At 36.5% G+C, this 25,917-nt stretch overlaps 1 protein-coding gene and 4 non-coding genes across 5 annotated transcripts; 3 read left to right on the top strand and 2 right to left on the bottom strand.

Moving 5' to 3' along the window:
• Positions 1–541: 541 nt before the first annotated feature.
• On the top strand, positions 542–623 carry TRNAS-AGA (transfer RNA serine (anticodon AGA)). Its single transcript has one exon. It is a non-coding gene; the product is annotated as a tRNA-Ser (tRNA).
• Positions 624–1,367: 744 nt separating this feature from the next.
• On the bottom strand, positions 1,368–1,439 carry TRNAW-CCA (transfer RNA tryptophan (anticodon CCA)). Its single transcript has one exon. It is a non-coding gene; the product is annotated as a tRNA-Trp (tRNA).
• Positions 1,440–13,045: 11,606 nt separating this feature from the next.
• TRNAV-AAC (transfer RNA valine (anticodon AAC)) lies at positions 13,046–13,118 on the bottom strand. Its single transcript has one exon. It is a non-coding gene; the product is annotated as a tRNA-Val (tRNA).
• Positions 13,119–14,801: 1,683 nt separating this feature from the next.
• Positions 14,802–14,883, top strand: TRNAS-UGA (transfer RNA serine (anticodon UGA)). Its single transcript has one exon. It is a non-coding gene; the product is annotated as a tRNA-Ser (tRNA).
• A 6,017-nt stretch (positions 14,884–20,900) lies between these two features.
• On the top strand, positions 20,901–21,324 carry LOC141539911 (histone H4). The gene has a single exon (XM_074263319.1). The coding sequence runs from the start codon at positions 20,959–20,961 to the stop codon at positions 21,268–21,270; it is 312 nt and encodes a 103-aa protein (XP_074119420.1). The 5' UTR covers positions 20,901–20,958; the 3' UTR covers positions 21,271–21,324.
• The last annotated feature ends 4,593 nt before the right edge of the window (positions 21,325–25,917 follow it).

Below are 25,917 nucleotides of genomic sequence, written 5' to 3'. Positions count from 1 at the left end.
ACTACAAGCCGGGGTCCGAGCAGTTTGTTCCTCCCGAAACTGCGGAGCGGAGCGGAGTGGAGCCGCGCGCGCCCCGCCTCGCTTTGGTTCCAAATCTATTCTCCTGTTCGAAATTAGCCCAAACCTTCTACCTCACCCTTATCCTCCGCTGCTCCTTCCCTCCATATTCCGGCTACCCTGGCTTCCCTTCTGACTCAACTCCCAGAGCCCCGTAATCGGCCTTGTGAGAAATGGTAGTCGGTTCAAGGGACCTCCGGGATTCTATCATTTCGATCTCGTCTCTGCCGTCCCCGCTTTAGGATGGACAAATAAGCTGAGACCCGGAGAGGCGAAGGGAGTTGCTCAGGTGCTTGGGATTATTTTCGCCTCCCCTGCAGATGAGCGGGCAGTGGGTAGGGTCGACGTCGGGAGCGCGTACGTGAGTGGGCGTTGTCGCGTTTCGGGAGAGAGAAGTAGCACCTGGGTAACCAAAGGAGAGGCTGGCTCGGGCATAGTATTTACCAGCTCTCTAGGAAGAGGTCCGGATACTTTCCGTATGTAGGTAGTCGTGGCCGAGTGGTTAAGGCGATGGACTAGAAATCCATTGGGGTTTCCCCGCGTAGGTTCGAATCCTACCGACTACGTCTTTGTGTTGCCTTTTCACTGTGGAGCATCTAAAGATCTTACTCAATTACTAACTTAGAAAGGAATTTGGAGCTTCCCACTTGCAAATGTTGGCTCCTGGAAGGAAAAGGCTCTCTTATGCAGGCGCTTATTCGGTATCCCTAACTTTCCCTAGCCTTACACTCTCTAATGTCTGACCCTTACCTCTTACAGCAAAGTGCAATTATCAGAAGCGAAACCACTTTTACCAGAGGATGAGAAAAATAAATCCGCACACTTCTTGTCAGGCAAGGTCTAGCCGCTGTGCCATCCCTTTCTGCATCTTATTTGCAGCGCGTCTTCCTGACTACAGAGAATCCGTAGTGAAGTCGGTATCGCGACAATCCCATAAAAAGTGGGCGTGCTGTTCTTTTGGGTGCTAGTTTCTGTGCGTAAAGACAGGGACAATCTTGTGGCACCCACCTACGTGAGCAGAATTGTGAGTTATTGTGCAAGGCCTGTGGTTCCTGAGACACTTCAAGGTATGCCTGGCGAAGCTGTGTACTTAGGAGGCCTACTTTAGGATACCTTAGTCCAGAAAATAGGTAAAACGGTACGCGGGCCCGGCCTGTGACTTTACACTTTTTAGAGGGACAGAGAGAAGAAGAGAGTGAGAGAACTCCTTTGTGGCTAAGGAGGCTTCCCAGCGGTGCCGAAGCTGTCACTGAGCGCAGGTTTCCCCTTCCCCATTGGCTGTAGAAAAGAGAAAATGTAGAAAAGAGAAATGACCCCGACGTGATTTGAACACGCAACCTTCTGATCTGGAGTCAGACGCGCTACCGTTGCGCCACGAGGTCCTGTGCAGCCGCCCGCTCTTTTCATCTTAAGGATTTCGACGACAAAATACCTTTCCCCGCAGTTCATTCCCCGCCTTCCCGTCTCAAAGTATTCATTCATCTTTTGTGCCATTCCTAAGCATCTAATACGAGCTTATTCTGCGCCAGGCTTGGAGTTGAATGCAGACGACGTCCCAACCGGAAGTGCCTCGGCCCTTCTCCTCCAGGGGTTTATAATCCGACGGAGGGAAAGCGCACAATCACTTGGCCATCTAGTAAGGATTGCACTGAAAAAAAGGAAAGAGGGAGGCAGAATAAGACAAATTACATCCCCAAAAGAGATTCAAGAAACCTATTACTCTAGAGGGGGGTAAATGGAGGAGAAGAGCGTTGTTTGAATTTATTCTCAAAGGATTTCACTCATAGAGGAAATAATATGCACACTCAAGCAACCCCGTAGAAAGCAGGAGGGGAAAAGGGAAGGCAGAATGAGGAGGGAAAGGACAAAAGGAAAGGGTGAGTTGATAAAAGGCGGGACAGGTGACCCTCAGAAGCAAATCACTAGAGAGAAGGGACGGTGGTCAAGAGGAGGGTGGAGTTAGCAATCATACCTGTGAATGAAAACGAGATTATTCTCTCTTAAAACAGAAGTGGGTAGCACAGTGACCAAAAAAAAAAAAAAAAAAAAAAAAAAAAAAGAATACAGAATTTAGCACCCACTTGGGGGGCAAAAAAACCCCAAAAACCAATTTCTGCCCTCGGGGAGCTTATAGTCTAGTCGGATTTTGCCTTCTCTATTTTTCTAACATCCTTTCCTTCTGTACAATCATACAACTGCAACTTTAGATTACATACACATAATTTCTGACTTGAACTACTGCTATAAACCTTCCCTGCCTTAAGTCTCTACCTGCTCTAAAATGTTTTCCACTTACCACCAAGTTGATTTTTCCAAATTCTAAGTCTGATTCCTGTTCACTGAACTCCAGTGAATCTTATTACCTTCAAAATAAAATAGAAAGTCCTCTGTTTAGCATTTAAAGCTCATTATAAACATGCCCTTCCAACTTTTCCAATTCTTTTTACACCTTGACCACCTCTGCACACTGCCTTATTTGAGTTCTGTACATAAAATGGTCCATCGAAATTCTTTGCTTTTGATCTGGCTTTGTCTCATGTCTGGAATCCTCCTCCTAATCTCTCAGTTCCTTTCAGATTCGAGAACTATCTGCTGCAGGAGATGTCTCCTGGTTTTTCCCAAGTCTCAGCCCCAACTCCTACTGACTTCCACTTTAAGGCTATTTTTAAAACTATATTTGCCCCCTCCCCAATGACATATTAAAACAATTTAAAATGTATATTTTTTAAAGTTTTGAATTTCAAATTCTATCCTTCCCTGTTTTTTCCCTTCCCTGAGAAGGTAAGCAATTCCATAAAGGTGATGCATGTGCAATTATGTGAAATATTTCCATATTAGTTATTTTGTACAAGAAGAGGAAGGGAGGGAGGGAAGGAAGGAAGGAAGGAAGGAAGGAAGGAAGGAAGGAAGGAAGGAAGGAAGGAAGGAAGGAAGGAAGGAAGGAAGGAAGGAAGGAAGGAAGGAAGGAAGGAAGGAAGGAAGGAAGGAAGGAAGGAAAGGAGAGAGAGGAAAGAAAGAAAGAAAGAAAGAAAGAAAGAAAGAAAGAAAGAAAGAAAGAAAGAAAGAAAGAAAGAAAGAAAGAAAGAAAGAAAGAAAGAAAGAAAGAAAGAAAGAAAGAAAGAAAGAAAGAAAGAAAGAAAGAAAGAAAGAAAGAAAGAAAGAAAGAAAGAAAGAGAAAGAAAGAAAAGAAGGAAGGAGGGAGAGAGAAACAAAGAGACAAGGGAAGGAGGGAGGGAGATAGAAAGAGAGAGAGAAAGAAAAAAAGAAAGAAAAGAAAACATGCTGCAGCCTATATTCACACAATATCAGTTCTTTTCTCTGGAGATAGTACCTTCATCATTGGTTCTTTGGGATTATCTAGAATCATTTTGCTGAGAATAATTAAGTCTTCACATTTCTTCATGTAAAAACATTGCTGTTATTTTGTACTGTTTTCCTGGTTCTGGCTGGTCATTTCACTTTGCATCAGTTCTTATAAATCTTTCCAGGTTTTTCTGAAATCATCCTGTTATTTTCTTATAGAATACTAATATTCTATCACAATCATATACTGCAGCTTGTTTAGCCATTCCCCAATTGATGGACATTCCCACCACCAAAAAAAAAAGCTGCTATAAATAGTTTTTGTAAAAATAAGTCCTTTCTCTTTTTTTTCTGATTTCTTAAGGATATAGTCCTTGCAGTGGTATTGCAAGATCAAAAGATATACACAGTTTTATAGCTTTTGGGTCGTAGTTCTAAATTGTTCTCCAGAATGGTTGGATCAGTTTCATCAACTCTACAACAATGCATCTTAGTGTCCCAGTTTTCTCTAAGGCTACTCATATAAAAATATATGTGTATGTATATAAATATAAATAAGCATATAAAAAAATACACACACATACACAAATATATATATATATATATACATATATATACTTCTCTTCTTTCTCCTCTTCTTTCCTATTTTCCTTCCACCCTTTTCTGTTCTCCTTGCTCTTCTAATTCTTACTCCTTTTTTTTTTTTTTTTTTTTGGTGAGACTAGATCTCCCTACCTTACCCAGCAGGAAGTGCAGAAATCATTCATGAGCCTGACCCTGCTTCTGATCTGCTCCCTTTATAACCTGGGCCACTTTATATGACTACCTGATCAACTTTAGTTCTACTTCATCCCAACACTCCCAAACTTGTGACATCATCTTCCAGTATGCATAAACTACAGTCATGGGGCTGCCCATGGTGTTAACCATTCTCTTCTTTATAAGGAAGAGATGAGAAACAAAGAGAGGGAATTATGTAAGAGAATAGAGATAAATGTACAATAAGTTATAACTATAAATATGAATAACATGAACTTACCCATAAAGAAGACAAAGTAATCTCCAGTCAGATGGATTTACAAGTAAATTATATCAAACATTTAAAGAACAATTAATTCCAATACTATGTAAACTATTTGGAGAAAAGAGTCTTGCCAAATTCCATCTATGAAGTGAATATGGTACTGATACCTAAATTAGGAAGAGCCAAAACAGAGAAAGAAAATTACAAACCAATTTTCCTAATGAATATTGATGCAAAAAATTAAATAAAATATTAACAAAGAGATTGCAGCAACTTATCAGGAGGATAATACTCTATGACCAAGTGGGATTTGTACCAGGAATGCAAAGCTGGTTCAATATTAGGAAAACTATTGCCATAATCAACTATATGAATAACAAAATCAACAGAAATCATATGATAATTTCAATAGATGCAGAAAAAGTTTTTGACAAAATACAGCAACCATTCCTATTAAAAAACACTAGAGAATATAGGAATAAAGGGAGTTTTCCTTAAAATAATAAACAGTATCTATCTAAACTCAACATCCCAACATTATTTGTAATGGTGGAAACTGGACACATTAATAAGGTCAGGAGTGAAACAAGAATTCTCATTATTATCACTATTATTCAATATTGTACTGGAAATATTGGTTTTTAGTATAAGAAAATAAAAATAAAAGAATTAGAATAAGCAATGAGGAGGTAAAACTATCTTTCTTTGCAGATGGACAAGGTGACTTGATAGATTAGAAAGCAAAATCTCAAAATATGTTATTTATTGTAACTCAGTTGATTCATTAGGAGTCATCCAGTATTTTAAAAAGGAGTCTTTTTGCCAGAGCAATACCTACTATATTTCAGTTCCAGTTAAAAAAGAGCAGAGGCAGCAATCATGTTTTCAGACAAAACGACAGTAAAAACAGACAAGAGAAATTACATTGTGCTGAAAATTACAATAGACAATGACTTAATATAAGTACTAAACATAAGTTCACCAAATGGGATATCTAAATTCATAAAGAAAAATCCAATAAATTAAAGGGAGAAAAAGGTAAAAGCATAATAGGGAACCTCAGTATATACCTTTTATCCCTAAACATATCTAACAAAAAAATTGTTATTGTCATGCAAATTTAGTGTGGAGTTCAGGTGAATGGCAATAATAGGATTGGTTACATGATTCATTGATACTCATAACCAAACACAGAATAGGAAGATAGGGGAAGATGCAGACAGAGACAGATTCCTTTGTACCATGCTGAGGGTGTTAGTCTTAAGAAGTAGTGGGATGTGTTCTTTGTTCAAAAGTTCAGTCACTGGGTGCCTGAGTTTATATTGTACCAAGATATATAGAGACGAGTTGAGAAATAGTGATTTTTAATTGGACAATTTATTAAAGTCAACTGGCCCACGGGTTTCCCATCCAAAGTGCCTGGCCCCAAACAAAAAGACATAGGACTTTTTATAGAGTTTGACAGAAACCAGCAGACAGGTTAGCTTACGTCCTTAACTGACATATTTGCAACTGATAAGGAAATACATAAAAGACAGGGGCAGGGAGACAGAAGTCTTGTATGAAATTTCTCCTACTAATGTTAGTAGGAGAAAAGGAAACAAGGGTCAAAAGGAATTTGGGATTGCTGGGTCATTTTAAATTTTCAAACCCAGTTTCCCTGGGGGTTTGGGGCTATGGTTGTAACAATATAATATTTATAGACAAAGGGTATGCTGTGATGATTATCACATTGTTGGAGTCTAATAGAGTCAGAAAATATAAACCAGTAGCAAATCTGGCACTTTTAAAAAATTAATCAGGATAGTCTCCTCAGGATGAGGAAGATAGAATTATAATGATGAACTCTCAGTAAACTTACTGAATGATTTTAGCAGGCAGTTCTAACTGGAACTGCATGCATTCAAATCTTAAGTGTAGCAAAGTTGTATAATAGGACCCAGTTCTAGGAGAATAGTCTTTATTAAGAAAAAAACAAAATTTTTAAAGATTTGAATGGGGGGCAGCTAGGTGGCGCAGTGGATAGAATACCAGCCTTGAATTCAGGAGAACCAGAGTTCAAATCTGGTCTCAGACACTTAACACTTCCTAGCTGTGTGACCCTGGGCAAGTCACTTAACCCCAGCCTCAGGGGAAAATAAATAAATATTAAAGATTTGAATAGAACTTTGGAAAAGTTTGACTTGATCAACATCTAGTGATTATTATATTAGAAAATAAAAGAATATACAATCTTCTCAATTTATGCTACAAAATGACTATATATTATAATATAAAATCCTCACAAAGGTAGAAAAGCAGCAATAGTAAACACAATTTATGAAGCATAAGGTAATAAAATTATATCCAATTAAGGGCTATTAAAGCAATGACTAAGATTAGTTGAAGACTAACTTAATCTGAAAGAATGAGATAAAAAGTTCATTATAATAGATTGTAATAATAGTACCTAGACTTTCACAACAATAAAACTTACAGATATTTCCAGGTGATATTATTTATAGTAAATATTTCAAAATATAGTTTATAATTGGTACTATTTTGAAATAACTATTGTAATTGGACTGGTCTATCTTGAGATCACATATGATTACCGTTTTCCTGTCTACAGACCTTTATGTGATATAGATAGTCAATTATTGGACAACTGTATGTGTAGTAGTCATGAAGACACCAAATTATGAAGTCATTTACTTCAATCTATGAGGCTTTCCAGTAATCTTTATAGACAGTTAATAATGAAAAATGCTACCCAGTTCCTGACAGATGCAGAATATGATCATGGCCAACTTGAGATTTGTTTATTGGAGGAGGGGGAGTTGGCTTGCTGATTGCATACTTGTTACAATAATTTTGTGTTTCCTTCTTTCAAATGGGATAAATCGAAAAGGCATGGGGTTAGGGTTGCTAAAAACCTAAAACAAACAAAAAACCCACTAGAGATATTGAAATTAATTTTTTTTTTAAATGCATACAAGGGAACAGGAACAAATACAAAGAAGGCTACCTTTTAAGTTACCCATTGAATTTCTCATATACTTAAAAAAGAAAACAAGCTATACACACTAAATGTTTGCCACTTAAATTATAACTTTTCTTTTACTAAGTATATGGAAATGTTTTTGATATTTATATAAATATTGGTGTTGGTATTTGTAAAATTCAGGATTTCAACAAATTAAAAAAAAAAAAAAAGACTGAAAGGAATAGATTGTATGAATCCTGGGAAGACTTGTGTGCAGAATAAAATGAGTAGAATCAGGGCTACAATTTATGAAGTTACTAGGCATTCTAAAAACAATAAACTGATAGATTTAAGACTTCTGATCAATGTGTGGATCAAAGCAACGATTCTAGAGGACTGATGATGAAACCTGCTGTCCACTTCTGTTATCGGTTATAGGTTAGAATTGCATAATTACATATACACATAATTATGACCACAACTTTATGTGAATTTGCTGAAACTGGCTATATCCACTAAGATCATTAAAGGTTGAATTGCTGAGTCCTTTCTGCCTGCAAATTCTAAAGTCTCCCCCTACCCCCACCTTACTCCAAATTGATTAATTTATGAAGTCAATATAGGTCAACAAAAAATTATGACTTTTTTGTCCTAATTCTTACCTAAATGGAGATTACTGAGTTGAACTGAGGTGTGGAGGGGAAAAAAAAAAAAAAAAAACAAAAAAAAAAAAAACAGCTTAAAAAGGCTAAGGTCTCCCACTGCATCAGAGCCATCACCAATCATCTTGATTTATGTTTTGCCATTGAACTTCAATGAGTGTAGAAAAGACTGAATCTAATGATTGCACAACTTTGCCCCGTTTAAATCCAATTCACTTGCAAGTCAAAACAACACTCACCTAATATCATTGGTAGCCTTTAGAAAAAGAAGGACAAACAACAATAATGAATACAAGTGCTACAGCACTTTTTGGAGGATTGGGGGAAAAGAATAAAAATTTTCTCATTGCCTTCATTAACCATAGTGTCTAGTAGCACCTTGCCCAAAGGAAAACACCCTCATTCATTAGTTTAAGAGAGTTTGAAGCAAATTGGTTACTCAGAGTTCACTGACTCAATTTGAGCCACAACTGAATAAGTTGAGACACCATTGAGTAAGACACATATTTCAGATAGATACAGCTATAGAAAGGCAGTCACTTGAAGGAAGAAGCAGCTTGAAAAAAACAGAATACCTGACAATAGAGAAAAGTGCCAATTGTGGACTCAACAGAACATTGTGTAATTGAAAATAAAGCTGTGGAAAGGACTTAACCTTGTGAACCAACTCATGTAACCTACGTAAAAACCAAGAACTATATAAGAATTCTATAAAAAATAGGATTTCCAAATCCTATAAGAAACAATTTATCTAACACATGTACCCCACTCCTTTGTATTGTGTAAAGTCTACTCTTCCCTTAGATGTTGTAGATATTTATAGGCTAGTATTCTCCAATTTTATATGGCAAACATTTCATAACTATCGTACTTACTGTGCCATTCTAATAAATGCCTACACTGAGTCATCTGTTATCTATAGCTGATTATTGAAAAGAAGCACATTAATGGGGACTTATTAGCTGCAGAAGTGAAAATAGACACTGACAATGATACTATTTAGCTTGAGGTAGTAGAAACCTTATGGAGATTCAAGCTGTAAGTTTGAGTGCAATTTGATGGAGTGATCTAGAGTGAATCTGTTTTAGTTTTCTTCTACTCAAGTGGAAGTATTGATTTGTATAAAGAAAAATTAAATGTACATAAGTAGCATGGTTTGGAATGACACTTCTCAACCTATGTTCCCTGCATCCATAATAGCTATGAGTTCAAATCTGAGGTGAAGTTGGTTGAAAGTAGATCAAGATTTTCAGGATTTTTCACTTCTTAAACCCCTGCTTGTTTTAGGGGAATTTTCTTATCTGTCACATTCAGTTTTTTATAGCAACCATTTCATATTCACCTTTTCTCTGATACAGACTGCCTTGTTTTAAAATCCTTATACCTTTTTAGCTACAACTATTCAAAGATATTGCTTTTTTTATGAGTGACTTCAAGAGCAATTTTGATTAAAAGCAAATAGACTTTAGAAAATAATTCATGTTTAAAAAAATTATTCCATTTAGTAAAGCTCTTGACAATGTACTTGATGCTACTTTTTAACAGTCAGATGATGGTACAATCTAATCTATTAAGAACTGGATGGATGGCAACAATAAAAAAATTATAGTAAAGATTTACAATGAAGTTACCATGGCAGGCTCCAACAGACAGCTCTAATGTACTTGCTCTGTATTATTCATAATTATTAATTATTGTTGATTATTAATAATTGTTAATAATTTGTAATTTTTATTATTGCTTTAAATAAGGATATAGATGGCTTTTTTATTAAGTTTGAAGATGACACAAAGCTAATAGCTGGATGCTAAGAGCTAATAAGATGGATGATAGAATCAGGATCTAAAAATTTACAACATTGGTTGAATTAAAATGAAACTCAGTACAAAAATAACTATTAAGTCTTATAATTGGGATAAAAAAAACATTGCTATAGTATTAGATAACAGTTCATTTTAAGAAGATTTGGGGGATTTCATGGAATCTGAGAATATGAGCCAACAGTGTAATGTGAACAACTCCAAATGCTATTACAATTTTGTTCTGTATTGAGAGGGACATAGTTTCTATGAATAAAGAGGGGATAGGTCCTCTGTGGTGTACCTTGCTCAGACCACATTTGAGTACTATATTAAGTACTGTATTAAGTATTTAGTAGTAATATGAGAGAGAATTTGAAAATGAGAACAGCTAGATGGTGAAGGAGTACACGCTTTTGTCATATAAGGACTGTTTGAAGGAAACTAGGTATTTAAACATATATATCAAAAGAATATATCAGGAGGAGGAGAACAATAACAAGAAAATAACACATTATATTGTACTTTATAAGCAATTTTTTCAAAATCATTCTGAAATAAATCCTGTGAAGGTTATAATACAAGTATTATTATATATGTATAATAGATGAATATACTAAAATCAGGTTCTGAGGTACTTTAACATACCTTTACATTATAATCATTTGTGGAAGTGAGGGAAGTGACTCCCCTTAGAGACATAGGCCAAATCATATAATTTTCTCATCTGTCACCACAGCCACCACCACTACCCTAATTCAGTCTCTTATGACCTCTACCATAAACTCTTTTGATATCTTTGGAATAAGCCTTTCTACCTCTTGACCACCGATTTATGTCCTCAATATTAGAATCTTTCCAATAGCCACAATAGGCAAAATCACGTTTATGTCTGAAAAATCCTTTACTCAAAACTCTTCATTGACTCCCTAATATTTCTAAGGTGAAATAGAAAAAAAAATTTTATTAAAACGCTGTTTTTTAAGGTTTTATTTTTGAGATCTTTTTCTTAAGTGATTTGGATAGCCACTGAAGTAGATATTTGTCAAAAACTAATGCATTTCATTCAGTATTTTTAGTTCTGCTTTTGCTTATTTTAGAATTTTCTTTGTAAATATTTTGTTATATTGTACTTGAAGTAAAATGGGTCACAGCTTCATTTCCCTACTATAAAGCAGGTTACCTGTGGGAGGAAAATATATGTATATATTAGTTAAGATGACTTCTCAGTTAATAATATGTCTCTCATGAAAAAAAAAAACGTTCTACAAAATTTTAAAATTAAAAAGTTCTGGTTCTACTCAACCTTTCAGTTTTATTTTTTCCCTGCTTTTCAGGCACTCTAGATTTCAACCAAGATGGATTATTATGCTGCTGCTAACACTTATTATGCCAAAAAAACCTGTCATGTTCTTCTCTGAATGTCATAAAGAGTCTACATATTGCTTTTGTGTCCTTTACTCCCATGGATCCTATTGATTGATCTTATATATATATATATATATATATATATATATATATATTTTTTTTTTTATATTTATATTTGTACCCATACCTGAATCCACCAGTAGACTGTTAGTTTCTTGAAATAGAAAATATGTAATTTTGAAAATCTTTAAATCTTTTTAAGTTTTATTTTTCATTCTGAAGTTAACACCAACAAAATAAGTATTTTCATATACATTTACTTCTTCTTCCAAATTTAGCATAATTATCAAAACCATCCTTCTTATTTGTTTCTTTTCTGACCTCCTTTTCTCTTCCGTGCATATTTCAAAGTGATTCATTGCCCTTCTGTTCTTATTTTCCTTTCCTTCCTTCTTTCCTTTGTTCTTCCTTCCTTCCTTCCTTCCTTCCTTCCTTCCTTCCTTCCTTCCTTCCTTCCTTCCTTCCTTCCTTCCTTCCTTCCTTCCTTCCTTTTTTGTTTCTTTCTATATCTTTCTTCTTCCTCCTCCTTTTTCTTTTTTTCCTTCTTTCTTTCTCTCCTTTTCTCTTTTCTTTTATTTTGGTAACTATCACTAATGGCACTCTTTCTCCCTCAACTTCTCCCTTTACTACCACCGCACCACCACCACCCAAAATAAATAAATAAACAAACGAATGAATGAAAGAAAAAAATACGAAAAGGGGGGGGGGGAGAAGCAAAAGAAAAGCTTTGTGTCAAATATGCCTAATGAAGCAAAACAAATCCTCACATTGGCCAACACTGAAAAAACATGCTTCCTTAAATCCCTCATGCTCCTCCTTCCTCTCTGGAGATTTCAGTATGTTTCATTACCAGGCGTCTGGACCTGTTTTTCTGGATTAGCTAATTATCAATTAACAAGTAAACATGTTTATTATAGTTTCAGCTATAAATCAAAATGAAAACTTTACAAAGGAACAAAACAAATCTGCACAAACATGAAGTAGGTCTATTTCAATCAATAAGTCTTTATTAAGCGCTTAAGTGCCCAGGGAGATTGAGAAGACAGTAGTTTCTCTCAAGGAATTAACATGGAGTGTAGATACAAATTAAACTTTTTACTAATCAAACTTTTCACACCTTTGAATCCCATGGTTTTTTAAAGATTTTACAGAAAAAATACTTGGTTGGGAGAGTATAATCACAAATATACATCCCCCAACTCATGAGTTATATGACCCTCCGAGTATAATCACAAATATACATTCTTCAAACCCTGAGTGACATGACTCCTCGTCACAAATGCTTCTTTTTGTTCTGACGCTAGTAAAAGCCAGGGGATGAAATTTAAACAAACGTTTTAGCAGAGGATGGTTTCGATCCATCGACCTCTGGGTTATGGGCCCAGCACGCTTCCGCTGCGCCACTCTGCTGCGGGGAGGAGAGGCTTAATTAGCTCCAAATAGGTTTAGCGACGAGCTGGTAAATCCTTTTGAAAATCAAAAGATCAATTAATAAACAATGATTAAACTCCTACTAGTAAACCCTTAATAAAGATTTTTGCCTTATTTGTCTCCTGCTTGGCGCCAGGCACTGGGCTGGGGACTGGGAGTATAAAAAGATAAAAAGGAACTATTACTCCTCTTAAGGAGATAAAACATGGGAATATTTTAAATGTAAAAAAAAAAAAATTAATAGAAAAAGTGGAACTTCATTTCTTTTTCTTTAACTGTATATATCTGTAGGATATTTTTAAAAAGCAGTACAGGGTATGTAGTATACATAGTGGATAGTGGAGGGAGCCGGTTTTAATCGAATTAAAACTACAACTGTTTCCGCCCGGTTTCGAACCGGGGACCTTTCGCGTGTTAGGCGAACGTGATAACCACTACACTACGGAAACCCGAGTTGCAAGGCTGTGTTCATTGGCGACCCATGAAAAGAATGAACAATTAGCATGGCTCAGATGAATTATTTTTATATTAGACAAGGGTTTTTTGTGTGTTTCCTTTTGTTTTGCTTTTGTTCTCATATTTTTATTCTTTTTTTTTAAATTAATTTTATAATTATAACATTTTTTACAACATTATCCCTTGTACTCCCTTCTGTTCCAAATTTTTCCCCTCCTTCCCTCCACCCCCTCCCCTAGATGGCAGGCATTCCCATACATATTAAATATGTTATAGTTTATCCTAGGTACAATATATATGTGCAGTTGTTCTCATATTAATCCTGGATTTGACGGTTTCCTGGTGGAGACCGAGACAAAATGCGGTAATTTGTAGATGTTTTATAGTCTGTGAAAATTACTTCTAGTGCATTCGCAATAAATGCAATGGGATAATAATGCAAAATAATGATGCTTATAGCCTTTATCACATAGAATTGTTGGGAGGATTGAATAATATGTCAAATTATTTGTGAATTCTAAAGTACTATATAAATATCATCTTATTATTCAATTGAATAAATATTTATTAAGCACCTACTATGTGAAAGCTGCTGTACTTTGCAGTGAATATTCTTCATGTTTTGTGGATCTATCATCTCATTAATAGTGGGATTACTTATTGGTGCAGCTGGCAACTTAATCATTTCTTTTTATCCAATGTAATTTTTTTCCATATTCTTCAGTAAATGAGGGTGGAGGGGAGAAGAATGTGGAGGCCTTCTTTTAGGTCTTCTGAGGGGGAAGAATTTTTAAAATTTTGAACTTAAAAAAAAAGTAGGAAAGGGGAGGAGGGGAAAAAGTAAGAGAGTTGTGAAAGCGGGAGAGAAGAAGTGATGGTGGAAGGGAATGAAGGAAGGAGGAAAAAAGAGAGAAAGAAAAGATATTCTAGTAACAAGTATAGTCAGGCAATAAATAAATAAACGATCTCTCCCAAAAAGGCTTTGAAAAAGACCCCTTTCTCGAACCCACCAGTTTTGTCATTGAATTATTTTTTTAGGATCTATGAAAGAAAATGGAAAAGAATCATAGCTACAACTTTGATTTCTTAGAGACTTGATGTTTCAGGATGGACAATCATACCCTCAACAGCAGCAGATTTTTATTGAAAAGGTGTATGTTTACATGAGGAAGTAGTTTGACATCATCATTAATCACTGTGTTAAATTCAAAATTTTGCTTAACAATTGTGTGGTTTGAGTAATGATTGTGTGACTATAATTGGACAAATGTGGCCCAGCTCACTGTGTCCTATTCAACTCTGGGCCTGTCCAGCTACACTGCCTGTCCCAAAAGTGTTAACTTAATAACTTAATGAACTGGTCCTCCAAACTCAAAGGATGATCTGCCCTCCAGGCGATTGTTCAACTCTCTAAGCATTTTTAGGCAGATTCTTTATAAATAATCATAAATCTCAAAATGTTTTGTGCCCTGCCTTCAATTAACTTGAAACCTATGGATGAGAGAATTTATCTTTACTCAGAAGAATAAAGGTGAATTGAAGAGAAAAGAGAATTGAAAAAGTAAAAGGCATTGTTTTTCGAAATAGTTTTTAACAAATAGATTTACTTTGGAGATGCTAAATCAACGTTGCAATACTCATTATTTCAAAATTCTAAAGGAACTTCCGTGTGATGAGTAGTCGTGGCCGAGTGGTTAAGGCGATGGACTTGAAATCCATTGGGGTCTCCCCGCGCAGGTTCGAATCCTGCCGACTACGAGGTGCAATTTTAAAAATCTCTGTAAAACTATTTGATGGGGAAAAAAAAAAAAGAGAAAAGACATTTCAATCTTATAATCGACAGAAACTATTATGCATTCAATGTGAAAGAAATCCCTTCATTCAATTTCACCAGGTTTCCATAACCTGAAGCACAATTTCCTTTTCTTATCCGTTCCCCCCCATAAATAATCATTGATCCATCTTTTCTGATTTTTTTTTTTTTTTTTTTTTTTTTTTTGCACATGTAGACCATCTCTCAAGGGCCATCTTCCAGCTTAGCTTTCTTTCTTTTCTATCATAGGTTCTTATCTCTCATCCGGGAGGCCAAACAGTCTGCAAGAATTCGTTGGGCTTACTATGTGACAGAGACAAAAACATCCTGTGACGTCACATTCTAGTGGAGGAGTGAAAAATAGCTATGAGAGACAGAGACAGAAAGACTGGGGGTGATTTAACTCTAGGCACTAGCATGGAGGACGAAAGACTAGAGAAGGCCTCTTAAGAAAGTGGGATTTGAGGTATTTTGATTGAAGCCAGGATGCAATTACTCTAATGTTGTGGGAAAGGAAGTGTAAGAAAACTGGAAAGATAGGAAAGAGCCTAATTGTGAAGAGCTTTAAATGCTGAGGAGGATTTTATCTTTGACCCTGAAAATTTTAGGGAGTCCCTGGAACATTTGCGGTGGGGTAACAAGGTCAAAACTGTCCCTTAGGAAAATTACTCTGGATGGATTGCTTTGGGGAGAAAACTGAGTCAGGGAGAACAATTAATTAAGCTTTGGCTTCCTCTGTGTAGGTGGACTCGGAGAAGTGACAGGAATCTATGGGAGTGCAGCATCACCTAAATCGTCAGTTGTTTTTTGTTTGTTTTTTTTTTTTTTCAAAATGCTTCGCTAATTTTTCTCTTTTTCTTAAAAAAAATTATTTGTTTAAAAATGGCTCTTTGGAAAACAAAAGGGAGGAATCAGTGGAAAATTTTAGATTAAGCAAAATAAAAATTATTTTTAAATACTTTATTTTTAAAAGAAGCTATTAGTTACTTTTTAAAAGTTTCAAAATAATTTACACCTTTCAAACTATAGTATTGCTAAACCTATAAGTAAATTAAATCAAAGTGGAAAAGAACATTTATGTACAAAAATATTTATAAGAGTTCTTTTCTGTGCTGAGAGGGGAGAGAGAGAAACAGACGGATAGAAAGAGACAGAGAGACAGAGACAGTAGAGACAGAGAAAGAGAGAGACAGAAAAATAGAGACAGACTGAAAGAGACAGACAGACAGACAGACAGACAGATAGAGACCGAGACAGAGAGAACCTAAGGACAGCCACTGAACAAATTGTGTTATATAAATGCAACGGAATACCATTTTGCCGTAAAAAAAAAAAAAAAAATATATATATATATTTTGAACATCTTGAATTAGACATACCTAGAGGATATCTAAATGGATTTATTCAAAAGCAATTGGCAAAATGGTACTGAAGATTGGTAGAAAAAACTGGGCCAAAAAAAATAAGTATGAAGATCCAGTAAAGTCTGAGAAAAAATGATGAGACAGGAGGAGAATCAGAAGAATACTGTCATGAAAACCTGAAGGGAAGAGAATACCTAAGAGAAGGTGACCAACAGCATGAAAGGCTTCAAAAGGAATGAAAAGTGAAAAAAGCCATTAGACTTTTCAATTAAGAAAACATTGGTAACTTTTTAGAGACTAGTTTCATAATGAGGTTGATGAGGTTGGAAGCCAGGTTATTAACCTTTATGATCTTGCTTTGAGACATAGGAGCAAAAATAAATAATCCAGCCTGGTAAAATTTAAGAAACTTCTATTTAGAATTTTTTTTTTATAATGCACAATATAATATATGATTGCAAAGTAAAATGATTATATCAAAATAGTTATTAAATGATTTTTTAAAAATTTCACAGACTCCAAGTTAAAAGCTTCTAAAATAAGGTAAGAAAAATTAGAGGAATTACAATGAACTCTTTCCTACTTCAAACCACCAACTGGAAGGTCTTCCTTCAGTTGCTAGACTTAAACCACTTCCCCCTCTAGTAAATTCATCTCTACAGGGAAGATTACAATTCTCTAAACATAGAATATTTTCTTGGTATCTTCTAGGATACCCTGCAAAGCACTCCACGTAGATAGAGCAGACTTCTGTTTTTCCAGATTTACCTAGTCCAGATAACTTACAATATTTATGAAAGATAAAGTCTCTCTTTGTTCCGCCAAATTCTATTTCAGATTCTTGTTGAGTCATTGTTCTCAGTCCCCCTTGATCTAAGAGTTCCTCTCCTTTATGTAGGTTCTCCTTTCCTTGGTTTGGAAACTCCTTTGTCTGATCCAAGAATCTCTGCCACTTTATGCCACTAATGCTCCATTCCAGCTGCATCTAATTTCTGTAATTATTAGAGGAGGTAATATCTTATTCTCTTTGGGCCTAGGTATTTTGTCCCCATTTACACTGATAAATCTCCTGAAAGGGGGATTAATAAAAACAACGTGGCAAAAGTAAGTAGGGCTTGGGGGGTGGGGGGAAGAGAGAGGGAAATCTTACAGGACAAGCTCAAGCTTCTATATTTCATCCCATGTGTCTTGGATCCCTGGGGCAATCTGGTCCTTATAGAAAGCTATTTTTTCTGAATAGGTTTCCCCCACTCTTTTTAATTCTTTGTTTCAGGACTTGATTCTTAGTGTAATCAGAAGATGGAGGGATACATATGGGGAAAAAAAGTGAAGTAAAAATTATAAGAAACATAGGAAAATCATTTGGCAGCTGTCTGAAGGATGAATTCAGGAAGGGGAAACTAGAATCTGGGAGGCCAATTAAAAAGGCTTTTAATCTAGTCCAAGTGAGAGACTATGGTGCTTGAGTAGATAGAGAAGGGGATGGATGCAGAGATACTGGAAATAAAATCAACAAGGCTTGGTAAATGATAGAATGGATGTGGGGATGGGGAAAAAGAGCTGTGGGTAAAGAGCTGAGAAAAGAGTGAAGTACAACTTTGAGGTTGTGAAACTTTCAATGAATTAACATGGAGTGCAGTTACAAATTAAACTTTTTTATTAATCAAACTTTTTGCACTTTTGAATCTCATGCTTTTTTAAAGCTTTTACAGAAAAATACTCAATTGGGAGAGTACAATTACAAATATACAAGACATTATTTTCCTTATCACAGATGCTTATTTTAAAGCTTCTTTTTACTCTGACGCTAGTAAATGGCGGGATAGGAAATTTAAACAAATACCTTAGCAGAGGATGGTTTCGATCCATCGACCTCTGGGTTATGGGCCCAGCATGCTTCCGCTGCGCCACTCTGCTATAGGAAGTAAATGCTTAATCAGCTCCTAATAGGTTTAGCGAGGAGCTGGCAAGCCAATACAAGTTTGAGGTTGTGAAGCTGGATATTTGGAAGCATCGGAATTTCATTGGAAGAACTGTTGCTTTACCCGAACAGATCATGAGTTCTGATTTCAGTCTATTGATTTCAAGATAATACATTCAACAGGAAGCTCAAGACATATGTTTGTAATTCAGAAAGGAGATTAGAAATACTAATTTGGGGGCCTCTACACAAAAATCATCATTAAAATCTCCTGAGAAAAGAGACAAAATAAGCAAAACCCTAGAAAACTGGTGCAACTGAATACTGGTGAAGTTAACTTACTATTGGGAAAGAGAAAATATTTCAACTAAACATATTTATTATAGTTTCAGCTACAAATCAAAATGAAAACCTTACAAAAGGAACAAAACAAAACTGCACAAACATGAAGTAGGTTTATTTCAATCAATAAGTCTTTATTAAGCGCTAAGTGCCCAGGGAGAGTGAGGAGACAGTAGTTTCAAAGAATTAACATGGAGTGTAGATACAAATTAAACTTTTTACACTTTTGAAACCTACGCTTTTTTAAAGCTTTTACAGAAAAATACTTAGTCCAGAAAATATAATCACAAATATACACTCCCCAAATCATGAGTGACATGACATGATTCTCTTTGTCACAGATGCTTCTTTTTATCCTGACGCTAGTAAAAGTCAGGGCATGAAATTTAAACAAACGTTTTAGCAGAGGATGGTTTCGATCCATCGACCTCTGGGTTATGGGCCCAGCACGCTTCCGCTGCGCCACTCTGCTACAATGGAGGAAGTCTTAATTAGCTCCTAATAGGTTTAGCGTCGAGCTGGTAAATCCTTTTGAAAATCAAAATTGATTTGTGTTTCAATTCTCTTACAAAACAAATTCTTCCCAAACACCATTCCTGAAGCCCGCATTCGCTTTAAAATTAACTCTGCGGCAAGCCAGTCTTCCACAAAGTGTGAGGTTTAATATATAGGGTACCTTGAGAGCGAGCTCGGGTTTAAAGGAGTGTGTGTGCTAGCATAGTCGGGGAGAGATTCTGGGAAGAGGAAGGAGAGATCAGGTGGACTGCCCTAGGGTTGAGTGTTTTGGAGGGTCTGTTCTTACGCCTTAGGGCCAAAAGAAAGGGCTCAGTGAATGTTGTGTAGCTGAGATCTTTCCCTAAACTACTTTGAAATTTCCTGGGAAGCAGAAATGAAGCACAAGTGGAAAAGAAGCCACATTTTGGAAGTTGGAAAGATCTTCGGTTCAATTCTTTAAGAATTCACGAGCCTACTACCTACCAGGACAGTGATTGAAGTATACAGAGATAAGAGCTAACAGTCCCTACTCTCAAGTAATAGATCGTATTGCAGTCGGAGGAAAAAACACACATCTTAGAAAAAACAAAAATGTATTAAAAATAAATATAAAGCCATCTCTACGAAAAAAGCTGAGAAAACAAAAAAGGACATAGTGCACGAGAGTCACAGAAACTTAACCCATTTCCTCTGTGCTGTTTGGGGGACAGATTGTGTGTGTGTGTGTGTGTGTGCGTGCGCGCGTGTGTATGTTTTAATAAAAACGAGATTTTTAAGTGAATGTTCGTGCAACAAATACTAGGTTAGCCAGGAACCTGGAAGACATCTACCATTGAAACAGCTTATACATCTCTACCAAACTTCACAAGACATGTCTCCCACTAATATCTCTGAAAGAATAGGATTCCAGGATCACAGATTAGAACGGGAAGAAACCTTGGAGACTATCAATCAAAAACAAAACAAAACAAAACAAAAAAACATTTATTATGTTCCTACTATATGCCATTTACTGTGATAAACATTGGGGATACAAAAAGAGGCAAATGTCAGTTCTTGCCCTTAAGAAGCTAATGATTTACTCCAATCTCATTTTACAGATGAGGAAGCTGAGGTCCTAAAAATGTAAGTGAATCACTCACGATTCTACACGAAGTAAAATGCACAGATATGGTTTGGATTCAAGACCTATATCCAGATTCAGAGGTTTACTATTTCTATTTACCGCTAATTAACAGAAGTAAAAGGTACTATAGTGGATTCAGATTTGGGTTCCTATAGAACTCACCAATTGACCAAGTCTTTCTGCATTCTCTAGGCCTGTTTCCTCATTTAGTGTTTGGATTAAATATCTCTGGTATACGTTCAACCCTAAAAATATTCTCGCCATTTCTATCATTTTGGCAAAGCCCCAGATCGAAGCTGATACAGAGGGAAACATGCACAAGAAGCCTTTAGGGAAACTATATTATAGTAAAGCATTGGGATCTAATAATTAAAAGAATCAACCCTCGATGACCTTGTGTCATTCAGAATCTACAAGCACAAAAAAGTGAGACTGCTTTGAACACGTTTGTCCATTAGTTTATTTATAGACTCTCCTTCCAGACTTTTCCCAAAAATGTGTATGAAAAGTCTTTCTAGAGACGAAAACAGTAAAATCTAGGGGGGAAAAAATCACCAATTGGGAGGGGAGGGGAAGGAGCTTAGATAGTGAGTTGTTTTTTTTTTTTTTTTTAACTTAATAAAAGAGGCGGGGAAAATAGATTTTTGTTCCCGCCCCCTGCGTGTGGTCTTCAACCAGGTCGGCTTGTCGGTCTTATAAGAGGCTGTTTCTCAATGCCGCTCATTCTGCATTTGGGGTTTTTAGACTCCTATTTGCTCTTACTAAGTCAAACATGTCTGGTCGTGGAAAGGGAGGCAAGGGTCTTGGTAAAGGAGGTGCCAAGCGGCACAGGAAGGTGCTCCGGGATAACATCCAGGGCATCACCAAGCCTGCCATCCGCCGTCTGGCCCGCCGTGGGGGCGTCAAGCGCATCTCGGGGCTCATCTACGAGGAGACCCGCGGCGTGCTGAAGGTGTTCCTGGAGAACGTGATCCGGGACGCCGTCACCTACACCGAGCACGCCAAGAGGAAGACGGTCACCGCCATGGACGTGGTCTACGCCCTGAAGCGCCAGGGCCGCACCCTCTACGGCTTCGGCGGCTAAACTTTATCTATTTAGACTTCTCAAAAATCAAAAGGCCCTTTTCAGGGCCCTTCATTTTCTCACTTAAAGAGCTGTAACTGGCTTGTGTTAAAAACTACTTGAAGCTAAGCGTCTGGGTAAGTTTATGTAGTTACTGCGGGTTTAGTTATTCGATTGGGTGTCTTTTCTTCTTCCGGGTTTGTGAGTAGTTTCTCTTGTTGGCTCCCAGACAAAGGGGAAAAATGCAATTCTGCACTGTGAAGTCTGAGCCATTTAAGGTTGTGCAGGCGGGTTTGAGGAGCTGCTAACGATTGGAAGAGGCAGTTAGAATGTATGAACCAATGGCCCAATCAGAAAGGAACTGCATGAATCTGAATACGTCCTAAGCTACCAAAAGTTGCTCTAAATTTTGCTGTTCCTTCCTAGCTCGACAATTTTTCTCTTAATAGAAAGACGTACAAAGGGGAGGGCTTGCTAAATGAGAAGCATTGCAGAATGAGGAGCAAGTACAGATCTTTGAAAGTATCTTGTTTCCATAGCTTGTTTGCCTTTGGCTATTTTGTTTCCCTCATTCCCTCCACCTTGAACATAGTTGTCTTTTTGTATCCACATAGTGCTTAGTATATATTGCTTACATTATATATACTGTGCTACAATTATACAAGTGTTACAAATAGTAGGCACTTAGAAAAACTTGCAGGCTCTCAACATAATTTGGTCTGTGTAGTTTATAGGCAATTAGGGTAAAGAGGTTAATACCATAGCCTAGCTAATGGGATTGATTTTTCACAATTCGAATTAGGAGCCATGCAAAGGGTGGAGGCCTCCTGAAACTAGCTGTAGCCATAACTTGCAACAGTTGCACACCAGTTATTCCCCAGGCCTTCATTTTGTACTCCTCTGGTTGAGTTAAGGCGTAAGCCGTTTCTTAGGGCTCTTTGTCTCCAAGATGCATTTTTATCTTTTAGTGGATTTTTTTTTTCCGGACTGTGACTACAGATTAGCCCTCGAACTCTTTACTACAGTTTTGTTATTCTGAGAAAGTTATTAGCTCTTACCAGCCACGCAGCCAGGCCACGGAATCTTAAAATTGTCTTATCTGTGTTGGTCACATTGTTTTTAGTGGACGGGTAGATGCTTTCCCCTGAGCTCTGCTACTTTAAGAATTTAGTAGAATAACATTGGTAGTATATTTTCCCTGAGTATGGATTGCTAGAGGCTATTGAATTCTAATAAGGGGACATTACTTCTAAGTTGGTTTTCTAAAAAAACAAGCGGGGGGGGGGGGGGGGGAAGAGAAGAAAGGGGGACTGCAAATTGAAAGCATCTGCCAGGGAAAGTGAAACGAATGAAACAGGTTTTTAAGAAACAGATTACTAAATTGCTTTGGACTAAATGGTTTGTTTTGTTTTATTAAATAATTAGAACTGTCCCCAGAACAATCTGGAGTTTCCCCCATATGAGATGGAGGGAAAGGGGACATATCCTCCTTTGAAACAAAGAATAAGGTTTTAAGAATTATATAGTGGCAGTGTCCTTATCCTTGTTAGCCCTTGGGAAACAACTGCTGGCCCAGACAACACCTTTGGAGTTTGTAATTCCAGGAGACTGCGTGCCTTTTAAATCCTGGACAGCTCAGAGTGAAAAGGACCTTATCAGATGTTATTGATGACAGAGACCATGGTCCAGAGGCTGAGAAGAGATAGACTCAAAAATAGACTATTAAGGATAATCTATAACTTGTAAAAATGGACTTTGCGCTAAAGCAATATTATTTTGGTAGGAAAGGAAGGCATATCAAAGAGCATATCTCACAGAAAAATTCTAAGGATAATTGGGGTGAACATGTAGGAACATCAAGCCCAGGCCCTCCACTAAGACTGTTGTTGATAAATTTTTACTATAAAGAAAAGGGATCAAAGATGTTAAGTGAAATCCTTATGTATGTGAAGTTTGTCAAACTTTGTTTTAATTGGTTGGGTCATTTTATTAATTTTATAATTATACATTTTTTTTGACAGTATATATGCATGAGTAATTTTTTTTATAACATTTACAAGGAAGTAAAGAAAAGATGTAAAATCATGAATATAACTTCTATTTTTATACACACACACACACACTTTCTTAAATTGATATTTGTTGTCATATATTTTGAATCCTCCTGGATTTTCTGCTGGGCACATGATAATGTTCTCTTTTGTTTCATTTCATTTTGTTTTGTATTGATTTTCTATTTTTCTTTTTTGCTTATTGTTTCTTCTGATAAAATAAATTTGGAGGGAAAAGAAAAAAAAGGGGGGGGGAGGCAAACCTGGAAGAAGAATAACCTGTTAAAATAGTGCCTAAGAGATTGGCTAAGATGACAGGAAAAGATAAAGTTGAAAGTCGGAGGGGATGTGGGAAAACTGGGACACTGATGCATTGTTGGTGGACTTATGAATGAATCCAACCATTCTGGAGAACAATTTGAAATTATGCCCTAAAATTTATCAAACTGTGCATACCCATTGATCCAGCAGTGCTACTTACAGGGCTTATATCCCAAGGCAATAGTAAAGAAGGGAAAAGGACCTCTATATGGCAAAATGTTTGTGGCAGCCCTTTTTGTAGTGGCTAGAAACTGGAAAATGAATGGATGCCCATCAACTGGAGAATTGTTGGGTAAATTATGGTATATGAATGTTATGGAATAGTATTGCTGTGTAAGAATGAGCAGCAGGACGAATACAGAGAGGCTTGGAGACACTTACATGAACTGATGCGGAGTGAAATGAGCAGAACCAGGAGATATACTTCAACAACAATACTGTATGAGGATGTATTCGGATGGAAGTGGATATCTTCGACAAAGAAAAGATCTATTCAGTTCCAATTGATCAATGATGGACAGAATCAGCTACACCCAGAGAAGGAACACTAGGAAATAAATGTAGACTGCTTGCATTTTTTTTCTTCCCAGGTTATTTTTACCTTCAGAATCCAAGTCTTCTTGTGCAACAAGAGAACTATACGGTTCTGCACACATATATTGTATCTATGATATACTATAACATATTTAACATGTATACGACTGCCTGCCATCTAGGGAGGAGGTAGAGGGAGGGAAGGGAAAAGTCGGAACAGAAGTGAGTGCAAGGGATAATGTTGCAAAAAATTACCCAGGCATTTGTTCTGTCAATAAAAAGTTATAATTAAAAATAAATAAATAAATAAAATAGTGCCTGAGAATAAATGCAATATATAAGAATGATATTTGCTTAATCAAAAATCAAGTGCATCTAACAAAAATTTTGTTAAAATGTAACTAACAGAGAAGCCAAAGGTGATAGCATACATTTGTTTTGATTGGTTGTCTTCTCCCAACTGGTTCATCTCTATGGGACCTTTTGTATTTTTCATTTACATAAGCAACATAAGTAAAAACACTATTATGATGACATTGTAATTTATATATCAACATCTTTTGTATTTTATTCCTAGATTCAGGATACTGTTTTGTCTCACAGTTTATAAACCTTTACATAATGGCCATTCTACTGTTAGATCTCAATATATATAAATCTAATAAAATATTCAATCATTTTCATGAAACCTCAAGCTAAATAATGTATCAGATAAGTAGAATGCAAGACATTTTAAAGGCCTGGCTTCCCATTTTCCAAAAGCGTAATTCCAGAATTGTTCTAACTCCTCAAGAGGACACATGTGGTTCAATGGATAGAAGACCTTTGTAAAGGGCTGAAACTCTGAATAGGTGCACTGGAATCAGACAACAGAGCACTTAAGGAAAATTATCTATTGGACAATACTCTATTAGCATATGCTTGGAAAATGGCCCTTCCCACTATTCTGTGCTGGCTTTAGGTGTATACAGATAATTGTAGGAAGGATTAGGGGGTGACCAGAGTCACTTTGGAGGAGGACAATGAGAAGGGAGGTCTATCTGTGAAGAGCATGACTAGTTTGTAGAATCTGGAGCATAATATTGCTGATGTGAAATTTGCACAGTTGTTCAGTAATTTGAACATCTATGGCATTGCCTTTATTTAGATTGGGGTAATATAATAAGATATTTCCACCAGACAAAAATGCAGGACAACTATTTAAATTCCAAAACTGTTATGGAAGATCTCTCCTTTTCATTGAATACCAAGTGACCTTTCTCTTTGGTGGGTCCACCTTCTCTTGAGTTTTATATAGTTTATGTAGTTACATGACCCCACAGTAACAGTAACTGGCTTGCCATTCAGTAGACATTTTTTTTTTCCTTTTGCTCCAATCTCACTAAAAAGAGCAGTGTTTACAGGCTTGTTTCTCTCTACCATGGCACTGAATTTCACCAATCCCTTGTAAGTATGGCTCCTTGATGCACTAATTAGTTCTCTAGATTTTATTTCTCCTGAATGTGAGCAGGAGAGACTTCCAATTACAAAGGAAAATGAGAGAAAGTCTTAAACAAGATGTTAACTCAGTGGAATTGGTAAGACAATGGTTATCTAGTTTAGCATGTGAGTTCTCTAGTGCAGTACATGTAATTAGTACTTAATATAGTTCCACCGGATTCACACCTACAATGATGTAATTATAATAGAATATCTAAGAACCAACAAGAACTGGACTTGGTGTCTGGTCTGTCCTCCTTCCTTCCTCTACTGAGACCAAGGC

This window comes from Sminthopsis crassicaudata, chromosome 4, assembly GCF_048593235.1.
Source record: "Sminthopsis crassicaudata isolate SCR6 chromosome 4, ASM4859323v1, whole genome shotgun sequence".
Lineage (NCBI taxonomy): Eukaryota > Metazoa > Chordata > Mammalia > Dasyuromorphia > Dasyuridae > Sminthopsis > Sminthopsis crassicaudata.
This window is presented reverse-complemented; position numbering and strand designations above follow the sequence as displayed.

Excerpts from the sequence above, each read along its gene's own strand:
- LOC141539911 (XM_074263319.1), top strand. The coding sequence starts at position 20,959 with ATGTCTGGTCGTGGAAAGGGAGGCAAGGGTCTTGGTAAAGGAGGTGCC.